The sequence below is a fragment of the Ranitomeya imitator genome, chromosome 10 (genome assembly GCF_032444005.1).
Source record: "Ranitomeya imitator isolate aRanImi1 chromosome 10, aRanImi1.pri, whole genome shotgun sequence".
NCBI lineage: Eukaryota > Metazoa > Chordata > Amphibia > Anura > Dendrobatidae > Ranitomeya > Ranitomeya imitator.
In genome coordinates this window covers 109,317,989-109,339,181 of record NC_091291.1, presented here as the reverse complement: position 1 = coordinate 109,339,181, position 21,193 = coordinate 109,317,989, and the positions used below count along the sequence as shown (strand labels likewise).

At 45.1% G+C, this 21,193-nt stretch overlaps 1 protein-coding gene across 1 annotated transcript; it reads left to right on the top strand.

Annotated features, from left to right (window-relative positions):
• The first annotated feature begins 443 nt into the window (after positions 1-443).
• LOC138652034 (arylacetamide deacetylase-like 4) lies at positions 444-19,244 on the top strand. Its single transcript, XM_069742743.1, has 4 exons — positions 444-768; positions 8,962-9,184; positions 15,688-15,751; positions 17,521-19,244. The coding sequence occupies exons 1-4, from the start codon at positions 592-594 to the stop codon at positions 18,275-18,277; spliced, it is 1,221 nt and encodes a 406-aa protein (XP_069598844.1). The 5' UTR covers positions 444-591; the 3' UTR covers positions 18,278-19,244.
• Positions 19,245-21,193: the final 1,949 nt, after the last annotated feature.

The following is a 21,193-nucleotide window of genomic DNA, read 5'->3' as shown; positions in this document are numbered from 1 at the left end:
CGTGCCCCTGAAAAGTGATTTCAGGATGTAGCGTAGCATTGGGAAAGCGATACCCTGTCACAATTCTTGGCTCATAAGAATATACCGAATGTTACCTACATTTTTGTTTCACAGTATAGAAGAATTTGTGTGTGACATGAAGCACCGTATTGTAAAGCAGGGGTAAGCCAATTTAAGAAATTATTTATTGGTTATCAGCTTAAGCTGTTAGGTGTTTTATTGTAATCAATTTAATAACTTTTATTATAAAAGTACTGTGGAAAATTTCTTAAAATAAGTTGTATTGGGGTTTTTTTTATTATAAGCTATGAATTGGTTACGACATAGCACATATTTTCCCATAGTGTGGAGCACTTAAGGGGTTAACTATATATGCGAGATGCCTGAGGCAAGAAATATTTTCCAGGAGAGATCATACATAGAAGTTCTCCTCGACACTTCAACATTTGATAACTTGGACTGAAGCAGAGCAGATGATATTAGTATACAGATTGTACGGTGCTTCTCCTTTAGGAGCCCGAAGTTCCCATCAATTACTATCAAGAGGAAACCGGAAGTGGAAGAAGAAACAAACAAGAAAAAGCTGTCGGAATGTTGGGAATATTTGCTTCTCCGCTTTGTGTAATCTGTAGTTTTCTTGTCTTGTGTCTTCTGATATTTTTAGGAATCACTTGGTATGAAGCCTCAAAAGCAGAGTACCCCTCGGGGATTGCAAATCCTACATTTCTTCGGACATTGCATACATTTGCCACTGCCGCACTGATCGTGGTGAGTCCATAATTTGTTATTTGTTTTGCACTTGGACTTATTTGAACTTGTTCTCTCCACAATCTGTAATTCTACAAATCTCAAAATGCTCGTTACCTGCAGTTTCCTGTTACAAAAAGATGTTTAGGGTTTTATGAAATTCCATATCAGTTTCTCGGAGATTTTGTGCTTTTTTTATTATTTAGTATTTTTACCATTCAGTAGAGAAAATTTTTGTCATTAAAAATTGCAAGTAAAAGCAAAAATCATATAGTAATGCAATAGGGCAGGTAAAGGCATTGTTTACATAACCCCTACTGTGCTGTTCCTAAGGCAAAGTCTATTTTTTTTTTTCGGGCACCTCTTTATGATATTATTATTATTATTATTTATTATTATAGCGCCATTTATTCCATGGCGCTTTACATGTAAGGAGGGGTATACATAATAAAAACAAGTACAATAATCTTGAACACTACAAGTCACAGCTGGTACAGAAGAAGAGAGGACCCTGCCCGCGAGGGCTCACAATCTACAAGGGATGGGCGAGGATACAGTAGGTGAGGATAGAGCTGGTCATGCAGCGGTTTGGTCGATCGGTGGTTACTGCAGGTTGTAGGCTTGTCGGAAGAGGTGGGTCTTCATGTTCTTTTTGAAGGTTTCGATGGTAGGTGAAAGTCTGATATGTTGTGGTAGAGAGTTCAAGAGTAGGGGTGATGCGCAAGAGAAATCTTGTATGCGATTGTGGGAAGAGGAGATAAGGCTACGTTCAGATTAGCGTTGCGTGCCGCTGCGTCGGCGACGCAACGCACGACACACGCAAAAACGCTGCGTTTTGCGACGCGTGCGTCGTTCTTTTGACGAAATCGGACGCAAGAAAAATGCATCTTGTTGCATTTTCTTGCGTCCGACGCTAGCGTAAAAAACGACGCACGTGTCGGAAAACGCAACAAGAAAAACGCATGCGTCCCCCATGTAAAACATAGGGGCGCATGACGCGTGCGTCGCCGCTGCGTTTCCCGACGCAGCGTCGGGAAACGCTAATCTGAACGTAGCCTAAGAGGGGGGAAGAGAAGGAGATTTTGTGAGGATGGGAGGTTGCATGCAGGAAAGTACTGGGAGACGAGGTCACAGATGTATGGAGGAGACAGGTTGTGGATGGCTTTGTACGTCATGGTTAGGCTTATGTACTGGAGTCTCTGGGTAATGGGGAGCCAGTGAAGGGATTGACAGAGAGAAGAGGCCGGGGAATAGCGGGGGGACAGGTGGATTAGTCGGGCAGCTGAGTTTAGAATAGATTGGAGGGGTGCGAGAGTGTTAGAGGGGAGGCCACAGAGCAGGAGGTTACAGTAGTCGAGGCGGGAGATGATGAGGGCATGGACTAGGGTTTTTGTAGATTCTTGGTTTAGAAATGTACGGATCCGTGAAATATTTTTGAGTTGAAGGTGGCAGGAAATGGAAAGGGCTTGGATATGCGGTTTGAAGAAAAGATCAGTATCAAGGATTACCCCGAAGTAGCGAGCTTGTGGGACTGGGGAGAGTGGGCCGCCATTTACTGTAATGGATAGGTTCGTTGGGGGGGGGGATCGCGTGAGATGGGGGAAAGACAATGAATTCTGTTTTGTCCATGTTAAGTTTCAGAAATCTAGCGGAGAAGAAGGATGAAATAGCGATAGACATTGAGGGATTCTGGTTAGTAGGGTGGTGATATCTGGTCCAGAAATGTAGATCTGTGTGTCATCAGCATAGAGATAATACTGAAAACCGTGAGATTCTATGAGCTGTCCCAGGCCAAAAGTGTAAATGGAGAAGAGCAGGGGCCCTAGAACTGAACCTTGCGGGCCTCCGACAGAGAGGGGGCGAGGTGAGGAGGTGGTGTGAATGGGAAACACTGAATGTTCGGTCAGTTAGGTATGACGAGATCCAGGATAGGGCCAAGTCTGTGATGCCAAGGGATGAGAGGGTCTGTAGTAATAGGGAATGGTCCACTGTGTCAAAGGCAGAGGACAGGTCCAGGAGGAGGAGAATAGAGTAATGTTGCTTTCTCTTGGCGGTTAATAGGTCATTGATGACCTTAGTTAGGGCAGTTTCAGTGGAGTGGTGTGACCGGAAGCCTGATTGTAAGCGGTCAAAGAGGGAGCAGGAAGATGGATGGGAGGACAGTAAAAGATGGACGTGTTATTCCAGTAGTTTTGAGACATAGGGGAGAAGTGATATAGGGCGATAGCTAGATACAGAGGATGGGTCAAGAGAGGGCTTTTTGAGGATAGGTGTGATTGAGGCATGTTGAAAGCTTGAGGGGAAAACGCCAGTTGTTAGTGATAGGTTGAAGAGATGGGTTAGAGTTGGGATGAAGACTGTGGCAAGGTTTGGGATGAAGTTGGAAGGGATCGGGTCAAGTGCACAGGTGGTGAGATGCGATCTTGAGAGTAGAGTGGAGAGCCGATCTTCTGTAATGGTGGAGAAGTTGATTTTGGAGGTGGAGGGCTGGATAGTTGGGAGGAAGGGCTCTGGGGGTTGTCAACTAAAACTGTCTCGGATGTTCTCAATCTTCTGCTTGAAAAATGAGGGAAAGTCTTCAGCTGAGATGAGTGGGGAGGGAGGAGGTGCTGGGGGACGGAGGAGAGAGTTGAAGGTGTTGAATAACTGTTTAGGGTTGTGAGACAGGGAGGATATGAGAGATGAGAAGTAGGTTTGTTTTGCTGTGGCGAGTGTTGTCTTGAAAGTAGTGAGGGACTGTTTGAATGCGATGAAGTGCTCGTTGGAGTGGGGTCTTTTCCATCTCTGCGCAGCAGCCCTGGAAGCTTGCCTCAGTTCTTTGGTCAGGCTGGTGTGCTAGGGCTGTCTGTTGATTTTGCGAGCTTTGGTATGTGTGAGAGGGGCCAGAGATTCCAAAGCTGCAACTATTGTGGTGTTATATAGAGCGGCAGCGTCATCCGCATTGTGTAGGAAACTTATGTCTGTGAGAAGGAGGAGGGATTCAGAGAGTGAGTGTAGATCAAGGTGTTTAAGATTTATGCGAGGGTGTGCAAGTTTGTGGGGTGGGGATTGTAGACAAAGAGTGGAGAGGGAAGAGAATGTGAGTAGATTGTGGTCATAAAGAGGAAGAGGTGAGTTAGAGAGGTTAGATAGGGAGCAGAGGCGGGTGAAGATGAGGTCCAGTGTGTGACCATCTTTGTGAGTGGCTGCAGAAGACCATTGAGTGAGGCCGAAGGAGGAAGTGAGAGATAGAAGTTTAGTGGCAGCTGAGAGGGAAGTGCCAATGGGGATGTTGAAGTCGCCCATGATGATAGTGGGGATGTCCGCAGAAAGGAATGAAGTTGATACAAATATGTTGGTGAACAAACCACAAATCTTCTGTGGATGGAGGTTTGCTCAAATCCTTCTGTCTCTCTTCATGTAATCCCACATAGACTCAATGATGTTGAGAATAGGGCTCTGTGAGGGCCTGTTAAGGTCACCTGTTGGGGTGGATCCATGAAGCCGCAACTCAGGGTAGACAAATGGACTCTGGGCATTGAGACAGCTGGTTGTTAAGAATGTAGTTCGATGAGGACTCAGATAACTGGCAATGCGAACAGCAGACAAACTCAATGCAGGACACACGGGAACCCAGAGGCAGAAGGACAGAAGTAGGAAGATGGCTGGTCTGAAGCAGTAACAGGTGTGTAGGTAATGTCAATAGTCTTCAATAACAATTCTGGATGTTCAGAAGGTAATGAGTTAAGAGGCAACAGGTGCAGGTATTGCCAACAGACTTCAATCATAGATCAAGAAGCATAAGGCAAGGAATGAGTTAACTTGCTCAAATGATGAAGAGTTCACAGAAGTCAGAAGAAACAACAGGAACAGGGATGAGCGAACCCGAACTGTAAAATTTGGGGTCCGTACCACACATCTAGTGTCCAGTACCGAATCCCGAGCATGGATTTTTAGAAAAAAAATTAAACAAATACATGGAATAGCTCCTATTTTTGATAACAAGCACAGATAAAGCAGACAGCTGTGGGCTTTAGCCCTCAGCTGTCTGCTTTATCTTGGCTGGTTATCAAAACTAGAGAGGCCCCACGTTTAAAAAAATAAATAAATTTAAAAAAAGGTATTGGGTGCCCCCATGAGGTATAACCAGCAAAGGTAAAACAGACAGCTGGGGGCTGGTCTTCTCAGGCTGAGAAGGTCCATGGATATTTTTCTTTCCCCAGCATAAAACATACCAGCTCGCAGCTGCCCCAGAAAAGGCACATCCAGTAGATACGCCAATTTTGGAGCTTTGCCCGGCTCTTCCCATTGCCCTGGTGCTTTGGAAAGCAAGGTAATATTTGAGGTAGATGTCAGCTGTGTAATGTCCAATAACATTAAGCCCAGAGGTTAGTAATGGGGCAGCGTCTATCAGACACCCCATTACTAATCCAGTAAGTGAATAGTTAAAAAAACACAGTCACACAGGAAAAAATACTTTATTTGATTTATTTGAATAAAGACTCCCCAACACTACCTCGTTTACCCATTTATTAACCCTTTTCTGCCCGCAGATGGAATAGTATGTCCGAGGACAGAACCCCGCTTTGATGCGGGCTCCGGCGGTAAGCCCACATCAAAGCCGGGACATGTCAGCTGTTTTGCTCAGCTGTCATGTGCCCACAATAGCGGTGGGTGGAATCGTGATCCACCCACCGCAATTAACTAGTTAAATACCGCTGTCAAACGCTGGCATTTAACAACTGCTTCCAGCCATTGGGCCGGAAATGCGCGCATCGCTGACCCCAGTCACGTGATCGGGGTTCAATGATGCATTGGTATGACAACCAGAGGTCTCCTGAAGACCTCTATGGTTGTTGATGCCAGATTGCTGTGAGTGCCACCCTGTGGTTGGCGCTCATAGCAATGCTGTAATTATGCCACATAGGAGCAATCTGAGCATTGCTCCTATGTAGCAGAGCCGATCAGGCTATGCCAGCTTCTAGCCTCCCATGGAGGCTATTGAACCATGGCAAAAGTTTAAAAAAATGGTTTAAAAAATATGAAAAAATAAAAAAATATATAAAAGTTTAAATCACCCTCCTTTCCCCCATTCAAAATAAAACAATAAAAAAATCAAACATACACATATTTGGTATCACCGCTTTCAGAATCGCCCAATCTATCAATAAAAAAAGGATTAACCTGATTGCTAAACAGCATAGCGAGAAAAAAATTAAAAACACCAGAATAACATTTTTTTTGTTGCCGTGACATTGCATTAAAATGCAATAATGGGTGATCAAAAAACGTATCTGCACCAAAATGGTATCATTAAAAATGTCAGCTAGGTGCGCAAAAAATAAGTCCTCACCCGACCATGGATCACGAAAAATGGAGACGCTACAGGAAACGGAAAATTGCGCAATTTTTTTTATGCAAAACTTTGGAATTTTTTTTACCACTTAGATAAAAATATAACCTAGACATGTTTGGTGTCTATGAACCTATAATGACCTGGAGAATCATATTGGCAGGTCAGTTTTAGCATTTAGTGAACCTAGCAAAAAAGCCAAACAAAAAACCAGTGTGGGATTGCACTTTTTTGGAATTTCACCGCACTTGGAAATGTTTTCCCTTTTTCTATTACACTACATGCTAAAACCAATGATGTCATTCAAAAGTACAACTTGTCCTGCAAAAAATAAGCCCTCACATGGCCATATTCACGGAAACATAAATAAGTTATGGCTCTGGGAAGAAGGGGAGCAAAAAACGAAAACACAAAACCAAAAAAAGCTGGGGTCATTAAGGGGTTAATTAAAAATAAATACAGGAAGTTCCAATGGTAATCCACTAGTGAAATGTCCCATGACGCCCATCGAATCATATGGAGTCTCGTGGGAAAGTTCTCAGAACGAGACTTCATAGTTCACTCGCGGTCAGCGGCAGGCACTGAAATTGTCCCTCTTCTGCCTGATGCTGCCCGCAAGTAACCCTATTGAGCCTCTTTCTCAGAGTGAGGCTCAATAGGGTTAGATGCAATCAGTGGCAGGCAGGAGTGTGAGAATTTCTATGCCTGTCGCTGATATTCCATAATGGATAAGTATCTGCCTATATTTCTTAGCATTGACAACACCATTAATCCTGACTAAATCCTCAACTCCATTTGCTAACATGTAGTCCAAGACTTGCAGTTAACCTTCAACATACTTCATGATATTTCACATTTTGACTCATCAGTCCAGCGTACCTGCTGCCATTTTCCTTCAGTTCTTGTGTTTTCTTGCCTTGTTGAGCCACTTGGTATTGATTCCATGTAGAAGGTATGGTTTTTGGATGCAATTCTTCCATGAAGACCACTTCTGGCCAGACTTCTACCAAAAGTAGTTGGGTGTAGCAGGGTCCCACCTTTTGCTGCCCGTTCTGAGTTGATGGCACTGCTGGACATCTTCTGATTTTGAAAGGAAGTAAGCATGATGCGTCTTTCATCTGCTGCACTAAGTTTCCTTGGCCGACCACTGTGCCTACAGTTCTCAGTGTTGCCTATTTTTCGGTGTCCTGAGTGCCGAGAAATACAGGCAGTAAGTTACCCATCTGTCACGATTCCTCCGCTCAGTGAATGATTGCTAGTCTGTTCTGTGGAAACTGTCTTCCTGAGCTGTCTGTGTCTTGATTGACAGCTTGGCTGTCAAATACTGTGGTGGGATTGCTGGGCTGTCGGTCCCTTGATTGACAGCTCTGCTGTCCAATCTGTCACTGGGACGTGCGGGACTTTCTGCAGATGTTCAGTGTTCTGCTGATCGCATAGCTACAGTACTTACCTGAGCTGTCTGCCCCTGATACCTGCTAGACATAGGTTGTGCTTCTTGGTGAGTTTTAGCCAGATTCTGTTGCACTGAGTTCTGATCTTCTGCTGCCTGACCCTTTGGACTATATTCTGGCTATCCCTTTGTCTTGTCCCTTGGCTTTTGATCTGCTATCTCTTGTTATTGACCCTGGACTGTGACCCGACTTACACCTTCCTCTTTTCCCTTGGTTATCTACGTACTCTCTTGATATTGACGCCGGAACGTTTGATTCTTCTGCCTCACGGCCTGTCTGTGAGTAGTGTCTAGGATCACACCATCCTTCACTTTCATCATGGAGGTATCTGATCCACTCCAAATTTATGTTGCAGCAGTACAACCTCAGACATACGGCCAATGTCATTGAAAATTATTTTCAGTGAAAAGAAGAACGAGGAGTCCTGGCAGTGATGATACGGCCTCACAGAGCCCTGATCTCACCATCATCCTGGCTGTCTGGGATTATGAGACAGAAGGATTTAGACATGTCAACATCCACAGAAGATCTGTGGTTAGTTCTCCAAGATATTTGTAAGAACCTGCCTTCAGACTTCCTCCAAAAACTGTGTGCAGGAGACAAATGTATCTAGAAGAATTTGATGTTGCTATGAAAGCAAAAGACGGTCAGCAAAATATTGATGTGATTTAGATTTCTCTTTTGTGCGTTCACTTTTCATTTTGTTACTTTATAAAAAAATAAACTATTAATGCTTCAATTTTTTAAAACATTCTTACCTTGCAGCCTTTTTTGCACCCCTGCCTAAAACTGTTGCACAGCAGTATACATTAATATTCAACAGCTGCACAATGATTTTTATAAGTGCAAATATAAAGAAAAAGAAGGGTGGCACTGCTCATAAACGGTAACCAGTGATATGTCCACAGGTCTCAATTGTGTGTATATCAGATATAGAAATTGCAGCTGTGAGAATCCTGACCCGGGTGCACCTCTTCAACAGAAAACACTAGAGTCCATAGGTAAGAACAAATGAGGGCACTCATTGATCTTCATAGGATTCAAAACTTTATTACATCTTCACATAAAATGCATGACCGGAGCTGGCAGCGCCGCTGATAATGTGAGCAGGGGAGCAACTGAGACGACGGCCGTTTCGCGCTGTGCTAGCGCTTCTACGGGTCCCGTAGAAGCGCTAGCACAGCGCGAAACGGCCGTCGTCTCAGTTGCTCCCCTGCTCACATTATCAGCGGCGCTGCCAGCTCCGGTCATGCATTTTATGTGAAGATGTAATAAAGTTTTGAATCCTATGAAGATCGGTGAGTGCCCTCATTTGTTCTTACCTATGGATTTTTATAAGTGCATTTAATCACCACTTGCTTGTCAATAACAAACTCTTGAAGGACCTACAGTATGGAAAATCACTTTAAGATTTTTTTTTCTACACTATAGGCAACAACTCTTGATAAACTTGGAATATGTAGCTTTGAAGGTTTTTTTCGTTTTCTCCAAAAAACATTTGTATCTACGGTGAAGGATGATCCAGAAGTCTTCAAGAAAGACTTACAATTTGGAGGAGTGCCGGTGAGGGTCTACCAGCCCCGATCTCCTTCACTTGGTGGCAGAAAAGGAGTCATGTTCTTTCATGGAGGAGGATTCTTGTCTGGAAGTATTGGTAAGAAAATCAATGCTGTGGTTTAAAGTTTGATCCATTTTGTGAAGGGCTGACTTTGTCTTATCATTTGTTGAATGGCTCCTGCACACAGTAGTGCTTGATTAGGTCCATGGAGTATTTATCTCCCGCACATTTTTGGTAGCAACAAAATGTGAACAAAATGGTGCAGACTTCACTGCAGATTTTGCTGCAGAATTTAGAAATATTGCAGAAAAGGTGGCATTCGTGGTGAAATTTCTTCAGCATAAATTGTGAATGTGGTAGGCTGGGCAGGTGTTGTAGAAATAATGCAAAGGACACAGTAAGGTGCAGTTTCCACTTTTACTCACAGTTCTCCAGTCCACACACGTCAGCCTGATTCTGTGTTCTTCAGGTTAGTGGTCCAGCAAACTCCCAGGCAAATTGGGATGCGCCATTCCAGGACTCCTTTCGTATGCCTTTGTCTGGCCGTCTCACTACATTGGCATTCCTCTTCTCCTGCCCAGCGCCTTACCCACAGTGTCCCAAGCCAGCAGCCATTAACCTGGTCGGGCGACGTCCTCTGATTCCCCTGGATTCTATACGGCTGCCTTTTTGACAAAGTATGGGTGGATGTGGCTGTGCTTCTTGCAAAATCCACAGCCTCCGGCTTCTTAGCTGAACTTGAAGTATTCCACTAAGTTGGGGCCGGTCCCCTGTCTGAGACCTGGTCCCTCCACGTCTGTATGCGGGCTCCGCGGGTGGCTTCCGCACTATGCATGCCCCTAGGACCCCTTCTGTCCTCCTGTGAGCTTCCTTCTGTCTCTCCCACACACTTCTCTCTTCTAGCTATCAGGAGCTGCAGACCCTCAAGTCTGCTCAGCTCCACTACTCTCACAATCTCCCTGACTCTAGCCTCCTATGCTCCTCCCCTACTCTACCTACTCCACCCTCTCCCCAACACCCTTTCCTATTCAGCTTGGGATGAGGCCATCCTCCCATAGGGCACGCCCAGGTGCCCCGACTGAATTGGTGTGTGTTGGATGTGAGTGTTAGAGTCCTGGGTAGTGCTCCCTCCTTACCTGAGGGTGGGATACCACACCTCAGGGTGAGGTGCATCCTAAAAATGCTAAAGACGGCATATGGGATAGCTGTTGGCCAATGACTCTTTCAACCAAAAAATAATTCTCTATTTTCCACCAGAATGATCAGCTTGGCTAATAGTGTATATCCACTTCAATGGTACAGTTCATTTCATTTTTTTACTTGTCATTCAGAACTTGGGGTACACAAGGAGTCTACCTGAACTTTATTGTAGAATGATTAACACACACACTAGGGGTGGGATTGAGGTTGTTCCCTCCGATTCGAGAGAACCGATTGTTAAAATTGCAGCTGGTTCTCCGAACAGTCAGGAAGCAGTGTCCTGATCGGGTTCTGTAGGTCTGCCAGGTCCAACGTAATGTGCGTCCTCGTACTCACAGGAAGACTTCAGCACATTCAAACAAACAACTTTCACATTCAAGTTGGCCCTCGCCTGTGATAAACAAGACTACTTCACCACCCTTATATCTTTTTTATCCTACAACCCTAAACAGTTATTCAACACCTTTAGCACCCTCCCCTGCCTCCACTGCCCCCTCCAACCCCCTTAATTTCTGCAGAAGACTTTGCTGCATATTTCAAAATTAAGACTGATCAAACAAGGCAAATCTTTACTGCCCATTCACCACAACCCCTATGTATAACAGGTCACTTCCCCTTCCCCATAACCTTCATCCTGTTACAGCTGCGACCGCAGACGCCGCCGAGCCGACGCCTCCATGTCGCTTGACCATAATAACATGGGCGAGCGTCCCAAGTAGGAATGCAATGTAGACCCACTGGACCACATAGAGTAACCTGGACCTACCCAGACTAGGGAAGGGCAGCGAGCAGGGTCTTGTGGCAGCTGAGCATGTGAACAAGATGTCGACATGCAGAACTAGATTACACCGCACAACTTCAGGTATGAAGAAACAAAGTTTACTTAAATGAAAGCACAGTACATAACAAAACATAATGATGTCAGGATACGATTCCACACGTCTAGGAAGGGTACACGTCTCAGACGTCAGATGATGGCAGGAATCATCATGAGTTGATGCAGTCCAGGGTCATCTGGCACAGGCTTACTAGGATGGCCTCTCTCTCAGGCCTCAGGCATAGCACAGTCTCAGCAGGAGAACATCAGACACCGATCCCGGAAGGACGTCGTCACAGGGTGGACCTCAGGCCATCAGACATAGGCAGGACATCAGGACACAGGCTGGGCATCAGGACATCAGGAATACGGATAGACATCTGGGACACTGGCGTGGCAGCCCAGGTCATCGACTGGGACACTGGCGTGGCAGCCCAGGGCATCAGGATCAGGTAGCGGTGGTCATCAGGTTCCTAGCTATGGCCGTCATGCTCCGGTCATCGGACCTAGGAAGGAACTCAAGCGTGATGGTGCAAGCACCGCCGTACTGGACCTGGGCCAGACGGGGTTAGCACCGCATAGCAGGCTGAGCACAGCATAGTAAGAGCTCAGTAGAAACTCCTGACTCCATCTTTAAAACATGAGGCCCAGGGATACAGTCACTGTGTACGGGGTGTCAGACACAAAAGGACTTCAGGAACATAACACAAAGGACACAGTTCAGACAGGATCAAGAACTGGATATGCAGCCTCCAGTACAGGCGGATCCGGGTACTCTGCCCCCAGAACAGGCGGAAAACACAAAACACAAATGGACTGGATATGCAGCCTCCAGGATAGGCGGATCTGGGTACTCTGCCCCCAGAGTAGGCAGGATCTGGGTACTCTGCCCCCAGAACAGGCGGAAAACAGGTATTAGCTCTCCCAGAACAGACTGCAGACAGAACGGGAGCTGGATACCTAACTCACAAGGCAAGACACAGAAACACAATGCAATGCTCTGGCAACGCCCAAGAGGAAAGAGGGAGTTTATATAGAAGCTGCCCCCCAGCAATAGGCTGAGGAAGCAACACAGGTGCACACCCAAACCCTAATAAAAGCAGGGTAGGTGTGGCGGCGCGCACCCTAAGCACAAACAGAAACCATTACAGCACAGATAGCACAGGAACTGTGGCTTAGGGCACCTGGCAGCGACTGCTAGCCTGGACACACGTGGAAAGTCATGCACCAGCTGCAGAGGACCTTGCAAGCCATGGATAGCTTCCACAGCGGTAGCCAGGGACCGCACATGCGAGTGGTCATGCAGCAGAGCAAAGACATCACAGCACATGTACAGCTACGCAGCGGTGGCAGGGAACTGAGCAGCATCCATGCAGGTAACAGACAACAGTATCCCTGCACATTAGGGGGAGAGGAGCAATGGTTAAAGCAGAGACATGTAGAGTAACGCAAAAGAAACAAGGTATAAACCCAGCGGCATTACACTTCCCCACTATCACTGAAAGAGACCTTACTGATATCTCTCCGCAGTGCACCTCACCACTTGACCTCTCAACCCCATCTTATCCCACCCACTCAGCAACTTCACTTCCATGCTTTAACCCACTTCTTCAACCTATCACTAACTTCTCGTACCATCCTTTCTGCTTTCAAACATGTCACAATCACATCTATCTTGAAGAAGCTATCCTTTGAACCAACCTTTACATCCAGCTATCACCCTATATTGCTTCTCCTGTTCACCTCCAAACACCTCAAACAACATGTCCATGCTGAATTTTCCTCCCATCTCTCATCTAACTCATTCTCTGATCTATAATCCAGCTTCTTATGTGGCATACCAGGAGTCCGGCTGCCAAAGTGGCTTTGCCTCCCTCACAGGGGGTGATGCCATGCCTGGAAGCAAGAAGAGATTCCCTTAGCAGGTACTCTGGCATACAACACCTTTCCTGACTCCATACCAGAAGGGGGAGCTCTAAACCTGGTTTCAGTGTAGCTTTTCTATAAGTTCTGGCCTGAAGGCGGGGTTAGTGAGTTCAGTGTGAGACAATGAAGGGAGGGGAAGCATGTGAGAAGAGCCTTGGAGTGGAGCTGCGACTGAGCTCACCCCAGGATTGAGCACAACAGAGTGGACACTGGAGTCCGTGGCTGTGTGGGAACTACAGGCCCCACAGCCAAATCTGGAGGACAGGAGATTGCAGGTCTCCTGGTCACAACTGACACCCGAAGGCACAACTGCATACCAGAGCCTGGAGTCACCACAAGGGAGTGACACCTGGAAAAGGCACAAGCTACCTGCCATGCGGGTAGCATTTCACTAAATGGACAGACTGAGAGAGGGACTTGAGGAGAACTACAAGCATCAGGAACCCAGAGAGCAGCGCATTAGGGAGGCTTCCAACCCCACCTGGCTAGGGGAATTCTGAACTGCTTCCAGGCTGCCCGGATCTCCAATACCACCTGTTACCTGTGCTCTGGACTGCACCTACAATTAACAGTAAAGAAACTACAGTCCCCGTGTCCTCCAATTATTCTTGCACCCCAACATCCGCAGCCCCTCATAGACTGTTCTGGTAGCCCTGGGGCCCCCCTCCACCTGTGAGGAGTCAAAACATCTCAGCTGCAACACCACCAGCCCCAGCAGTCCCCTTAGCTGTGTCGGCCATCTCTAGCCAAACAACACAGGTGGAGTCACGAATAATCCCCTACAAACATTTCCCTCATCCCTTTTATTACACCCCCAGGACTACGGACCGGGTCACTGCTGCAGTGACCACCCCTTTAAGAGCCGTCTGACCCGGTTCCGAGTAACCCACGGCCCTAGCGGGTGTTGCACTTACTTACTGCCAAAACTAACATACAATTCGCTATATGCCTCCTTTTAGTCCTGTCCTCTGCCTTCAACACAGTCGACCACTCCCTCCTGCTACAAATCCACTCTTACCCTGGCATCAAAGATCTAGCCCTCTCCTGGATCTCTGCATACCTTTCCAAGCACACATTTAGCGTCACCCATTCCCATACTATCTCCATATCCTGCCCCACTCTTCTCTTCTCAATCTACACCTTTGGCTTAGGACAAGCCCATAAAGTCCCCTGGCTTCCATTACAGTTTATATGCTGATGATACTCAGATTTACCTCTCTGGCCCAGATGTCACCTCTCTGCTGTTGGGAATACCAGAGTGTCTATCAGCCATATACAGCTTCTGATCACACTTCATGAAGTTAAATGTGGACTAAACTGAACCCATCATCTTTGCCCCCATCTCACCTAATTCTCCCAGCTGATCTATCTATCACGATAAATAATACCGATAAATTACATAATCCCTTCACCTGTACCAGAGGTCCGCTGCCTCGGAGTAACCCTCGACTTTGCCCTGTCCTTCAAACCGCACCTCCATGTTATCTCCACTTCCTGCCACCTTCAACTCAAAAGTATTTTCAGAATCCATCTTTCCTAAACCCTGAATCTACTAAAATGTCAGTGCATGCCCTCATCATCTACCGCCTTGACTACTGCAATATCCTCATCTGTGACTTCCCTGCTAAAACTATTTCCCCTCTCCAGTTCGTCGTCAACTCTTCTGCATTGGCCAATTCATTTTTCTCCTCATACTGCTCTGCTTCTCCCCTCTCCAAATCCCTCAATTGGCTCCCCAATTCCCCAACATATCCAGTTCAAACTACTAGCATTGACCTACAAAGCTCTCCATAATCTATCTCCTTCATATATCTCTGAACTAATCTCTCGATATCTTCCAGCATGTAACCTCCGGTCCTCTAAAGATCTCCTTCTCTCCTCCACACTTCTACATTCAGAAATGTCAGACAGAACGTGAAAACCCATCTCTTCAAGACCGCTTACATCCTGGACTGACCCGGCTGCCACTTCACCAACAGTGAAACTCCCGAAAACCCCCCAACCTATTTTTTTCTTCCCCATTACTCTGTAGACTGTAAGCCAGCAAGGGACGGCCCTCTCCTTTCTGTACCAGTCTGTCATTGTTAATTTGTTCTCTGTAATTTATATACCGTATGTATTTTGTATGTAACCCCTTCTCATGTACAGCACCATGGAATTAATGGTGCTGTAAAAGGGAATAATAATAATAATATTATTATTATCGGCTCAAGTAAACATGCTGCCGATTACCTTACCATCGAGCAAAATGCTAGTTCATCAGGTGAACAGATTGTTTTCACTGACAAAAAAAATTAATTGTTATTGGCAGTACATCACCCCTCGTAAGCCGATTATGTGCTGCCAATAACACAATACTGTATGGGGACAGAATGATCTCATTAACGATCATTTTTGCTGCTGCTGGAAAACGAACATAGAACAACTTCATTTATAAAACAACAATATGCTTGATTTTCTGTTAATTTCTACTATGAATATATATTATCCATTTCGCTACCTTATCGCTTTCCACATACAGTATCTTCTCTATCTCTTAATATGGTTCGTAGCTGTGGGAAATAGAGTATTTTTATGTGTTCTGATATTGGAGAATTTTTTTTGTAGAATTGATGGAGGATTGGCAGAAACTAATGTCGAGTTTATTTGGTTTTAGATCGCTACGACCTTTTCTGTCTACACATCACCAAAAATTCTGATGCCGTGGTTGTCTCTGTTGGGTAAGTTGTCATAATTTCCTTAAGTCGTCATTAAATTAATGATGGACAGTAGGAGAATGGGAAGGGAATCAGTTTGTAGGTATTTTGTGACAACTAGTCTGGAGAAAAGACGACATGTCAGGTTGTTTTTGGCAAAAGCTCCACTTTATGCCTGCAGTATTCGAGGGGTGACTGTCCAAGGCAAACATTCTGCATTAAGTTCTTATTATCAAAAGTCTGGAACATGAATGGTTGTCATAATAAAACTACTTTGAATTTGCAGCGCCCCAGAGTCCTGGTCGTTGCAGTAATGTCGTTCTTCCAGCAGGGGGAGCGATGTTACGTCTGATGGCACCAAAGGAGTTCACCCTGCCAGGTATCACAGCCACACACACACTTCACACGCCAGCCACCAGGGGGAGCTAAGGGTTCTATCTATTAGGCCACTCCTCACACTTGGGTAAAACTGGGAGTTGGCTAGGAAGTTAGGCAGTTGGAGTTCGGAGGAGGAGAGGAGCAGACTGGGCTCGGCCCAGGGAAAAGGAAAGAAGGACACGGAGCTGCGCCTGCAACCCATGCGGCAGCCTCCTAGGAAAGGACAAGAAAGGAAATGTGCCGTAGTGAGTGAGCACAGAAGTCGTAGCAACAGGAGTGAAACACCAGTGGGAGACCAGCTAGAAGCAGGCTGCCTCCTACTGAGCACAGAACCGGTGGCCGGAACACCGAGGGAGTAATAGACTCTACGCTTTACTTCAGAGACCGGCAGGACAGTCGATTCCAAGTTGGCTGTCCGACCTAAGAACCTAAGCAGACAAGGTGGCAATGTGGAGGAGGGGCAATGCTAGGGTCCCTATAAAATAGCCTCAGGCCACCACCGTCATACGGGTTTGTCCTATCCATCTGGGGGACAGAGAGAGAAGTAACAAGAGTGAGGACCCTATGGTAGCTAATGCAACTAGGGACCTACTACGTTACTGTGCGCAAGGGGAAGGCTACTGATTTCCACCTGGATAGCGGAACTCTGGAATTGCCATCAGACCGGCCGGACTCTGCCTACCTTGTCATCCGGCACTCGGGACTGTGGATCCTGAAGCCTTCAGTAAAGGTAAAGTGACTGCACCCATTGTGTCCTCGTTATTTACCGCGCCTTGCACCATCCACCATCAACATCTATACTTCTGGGAAACCCTGGGGATATACTTCACCTGTGCGAAGGTATACCATCTAGCTACCATTCCATCACCCCAGAGGACCCCTAAGCAGCGTCAGTCACCCTGACCGAGTACCACAGGTGGCGTCACGAACACTACCGTTATCTACAAACTTTACCCTTTATTGGGCGCCCCTCATAGGGCCACGGTCCGGGTCAGGCCACCGTGACATCCCTGCGGAACTGAAGGACCCGGTACCGAGTACCCCATTGCCCTTACGTGGGGGCGATCCAAATTTCCTTACATAATTCCACAAATAATGTTATTAGAAAGTGTGATTTACGTAAGAACAACCCTACCATGTACACTTTTAAATTGTTTTGAAGTAATGGAATGGTTTCCAAACTCAGGGCTTAACTTTAGCACTTAGGGCTCGGAGTAGCTGCAAACAATGGATCTTGTCGATGACCTTGCTTGACCATAGCAGGGGTAATTAATAATACCTCATGCAGAGTACCTCCAAATTTGGAAAACGTGGTGGAGGTTGGAAACAATTTATATGGGGATCCTTTATTATCCAGACATTGAATCTTTATTTTGATATCACAATCCCAATGACAAATTGTGGACTAATTTTAGGTACCGACTGGCACCAGACCACAGATGCCCGGCTGCATTTGATGACTGTCTCATGGCTACAGTTCACTTTCTGAAGACGGCAGAAGATCATGGAGTCAATCCTTCTTCTATTATCATATGTGGAGACAGTGCTGGGGGCAATCTTACAGCTGGTGTTTGCCAAGCTCTTGTGAGTAGATCAGATCTTCCAAAACCTCTTGCCCAGGTGTTGATATACCCAGTGGTCCAGATGGCGGACTTCAATTTACCTTCATATCAACAAAACAAGATGGTGCCTTTGTACCTCCGATCACTTGCGTTACACTCCTCTTTGACATACATAGGTGGTGATTTGTCTTTGTCGAAAGAACTGATAAAGGGCAGCCATGTCCCTCCTGAGATAAGACAGAAATTAAGTAAATGGTTGAGTTCTGAAGAATTTAAGGTCAAAGGCTACAAACCTCACATCATGGCGCCCTTTAATAAAGACATTTATTCAAATGTTAAGAAAGCTCTTGAGTTTCCATGTTCTCCATTGTTCACTGATGATGCTGTAATCCGACAGTTACCACAGGCCTACATACTAACATGTGAGTTTGATATTGTCCGTGATGATGGGATACTCTACAAGAAACGACTGGAGGACAATGGAGTCCCGGTCACATGGTATCATGTTAAAGATGGCTTCCATGCGATTGTCAGCTTCTTTGGTCAACCTAAGGTGATATCTGGAAAGCTGGCTATGGATAATGTTGTTTCTTTTATTAAAAACCTTTGAGACCTGGTAATTTGCGTTTGAGATCACGTGAGATCTTATGCGTTCTGTATCAAATTATGGATTTCAGCTTCATGCCATGAGGCCTTATACAAAATTGTAACCACTTACTTTAAGGTTTATATAATTTCTACGTGTATAATGTTTTTGCAGTTTTTATCTTTTCCCCGCATCTTTGGGCGTGGCTTTTTGTACTGACAATTTATACCTTTTTTTCATTTGTTTTTCGAGTTAAATCTAAAAGCATATGGGAGATGACATGGAAAAAAAGGACACCTAAAAGCTACACTGTTTAAATTTTTTTTAAAAAATGATGACCTAGAAATATAGCAAAAGGGAACAAAAGTGTGGCTCGTTGGTGCAACACAGACTAGGCACCTTAAAAACTAAGACCTCTCTGCAAAGTCATGACCACTTTTGGAGTGAGATGCTAAAAGATGTTTTAATCAAATAAAAAATAGATTAAAAATGAGATGCAAGGCACAAATTTGGTGCATTTTTTGTTAAGGGGGTTGTCTAGTCTTAGGCTACAAGTCTGCATATTTGCGATACTGCCAGCTCACCGCTCCGGCACTGGAGAATGTTTACAGTGAACAATTTGAGTATTCACAAGTCTGCAGTCAGGCTATGAGAGTAGCGTGACTGCAGACATGTAGCCTAAAGCCGTACAACCCCTTTAAAGTCGAAATGCGCTGACAATAGTATATCTGCCCTGCATGCAGTGGCAATGTCAGGCTCAACAAGGCCCCGTCTAACAAAAGGCCAGGAATAGCAGGAGCCGCTGGGACAGCATTCTGACAGGGGGCAGTGACTTTTTCACATGGTTTATATAGATGTGGGTAAATATGCTTATGCATTAAAAATTAATAGAAAATAAATGGTCACTTGGAAATATGGAATTACTATTTTACAGCAATGTAATTTTGTCATATTGTCATTTCTTTTAAATAAAGTTTTTTAATGAATTCCATTTTGGCCTGTAGTCTCATTTTTAGGAGGTGTTACATTTCTATACATCGTGTTGAAATAGCAGGAGATGTATGAGAGGAGATAGAGACAGACCTGTCACTAAGGATGTGCATATAACATATACCGTATCCATAGCAACTAGCTATCTATGGCAGCAAAACCATAGAGCAGAAAACCGGGCCCAGTTGCCCATAGCAATCTATTCAGGAGCAAGTTTAGGAAATAAACGCTGGGCTTTTTGATTGGTTGCTATGGGTGACATGATGATGTTTTTACGTCAGCAAAATAGAAGAAATGGGTAGATGAGGTCTGTGGGTGATGGCATTTGTCAAAGTTGGGCAAAATGTGAAGCAGGGGAAAGGAGCTTGACAGTAGGGCCATTACCAATCTCATCATCAAAATGGCATAATGTGAAGCTCCTGGGCCCCAATCCAGAATCGGCACCAGGCCACATGCATAGTGTTGGCCTCCACTGTCAGGTCACAGACTTTTTGGACCCTCCAGACTCCAGGGCCTGTGTGCGTTCCCAACCTCTGCCCCATTTAGTTCTGCCCCTGCTCATCCTCCTTCATTTTTCAGATGAAAGAAGTGCAGAACAAATCTGTTTTTAGCATCTTAATCCAAAATGTTTAATAATCCAGCACCCTTCAACTTACACTGATAAAAGAAAGTCTACTGTCTAGTTATTCTGTGTGTTAGCGGTCACTACAGGTTATCCATTAATATGGACTATGTCCTCAGAGCTAGAACTTTGTTATCTTCTCATTAAATAAAGTCAAGAACAAAAAAATAAGTACGCTCTCTTTGAATTCTGTGGTTTTGCGTATTGTGACAAAGTCACTGACATAGTGCTGGAGCAGAGAAATGCATCCCTGAGGTTAATAGCTTCATTGATATGAACCTAGAAAAATGCTCCAGCACAGCAAGTGCTGAGAGGGGTTAATCAGCCATGTTAAGGGCTAGGTTTAGTGAACAACTGAAGAGTGGGTGGGAGGCTGCTCATCATATCTCCTCCCCAGGGTGCGGTTTAGGAGGTAAATAGTGATCCTTCTGAGTCATTCAGTGTTAGGTGTGCCTGGAGATGTGAGCTCCATTGCTAGGCGTGAAGATAAGGGAGGTTGAACCTTTATTCTGTTTGTTTCCATAGTGGGCGGATCTCAGCAGCAACACGGACTGTGCCATTTCATTTTTTGCTTGTTTCCCATTAGGCCAGAAAGGCCTTATTTATGTTTCTAACCCTGCCCTAGTTTATGCTGTTCCTCAATAAACCAGTGAAAAATTTAAAGAGACAGCATTCCTGTGTCTACCTCGATAAGTGAGTCAAGACACAAAATAAAAAAAAACTGGTCCTTCATAGGTATTAAAATTCAGTAAATACAACCTAAGATGAATAACACATTACAAATTGCAGCGCATTATTATGTACCAAAACTAGGCTAAAATGCAGAAGCAGTGAGTGAAAAATTAAAAACACCCCACGTTTAGCAGCAATAACGTAACACAATTTTTTATCAATTTCTCTATGACTTTTTCTTCACTCCTCCAGCATTCTGGTGGAATTTTGGCCCACTTCCCTTTGTAATGTTGCTTCTGTTCCTTGAGGTTTGGGGGATTTTTTTCTGTCTTGCTTTCTGAAGGTTCCTCTACAGCATTTCTATTGGGCTGAGGTCTGGACTATGACTGAGCCTCTGCAACATCTTGGTTCTTTATGAGCTATTATGATGTAGATTTGGTGGTGTACTTTGGATCATTGTCCAATTGCATGGCCAAGTTTTGGCCAAGCTTTTGGGTAGATGGCCTAACATCTGATTCTAAAATACTTTGGTATATAGAGGAGTTCATGGTTGACTAAACAAAAGGAAAGTGCCTAGATCCTATGACTGCAAAATAAGCCCAAATTTCCACCCCTCCTCAAGTGTACTTGACAGCTGGTATGACATGTTTGGTTTT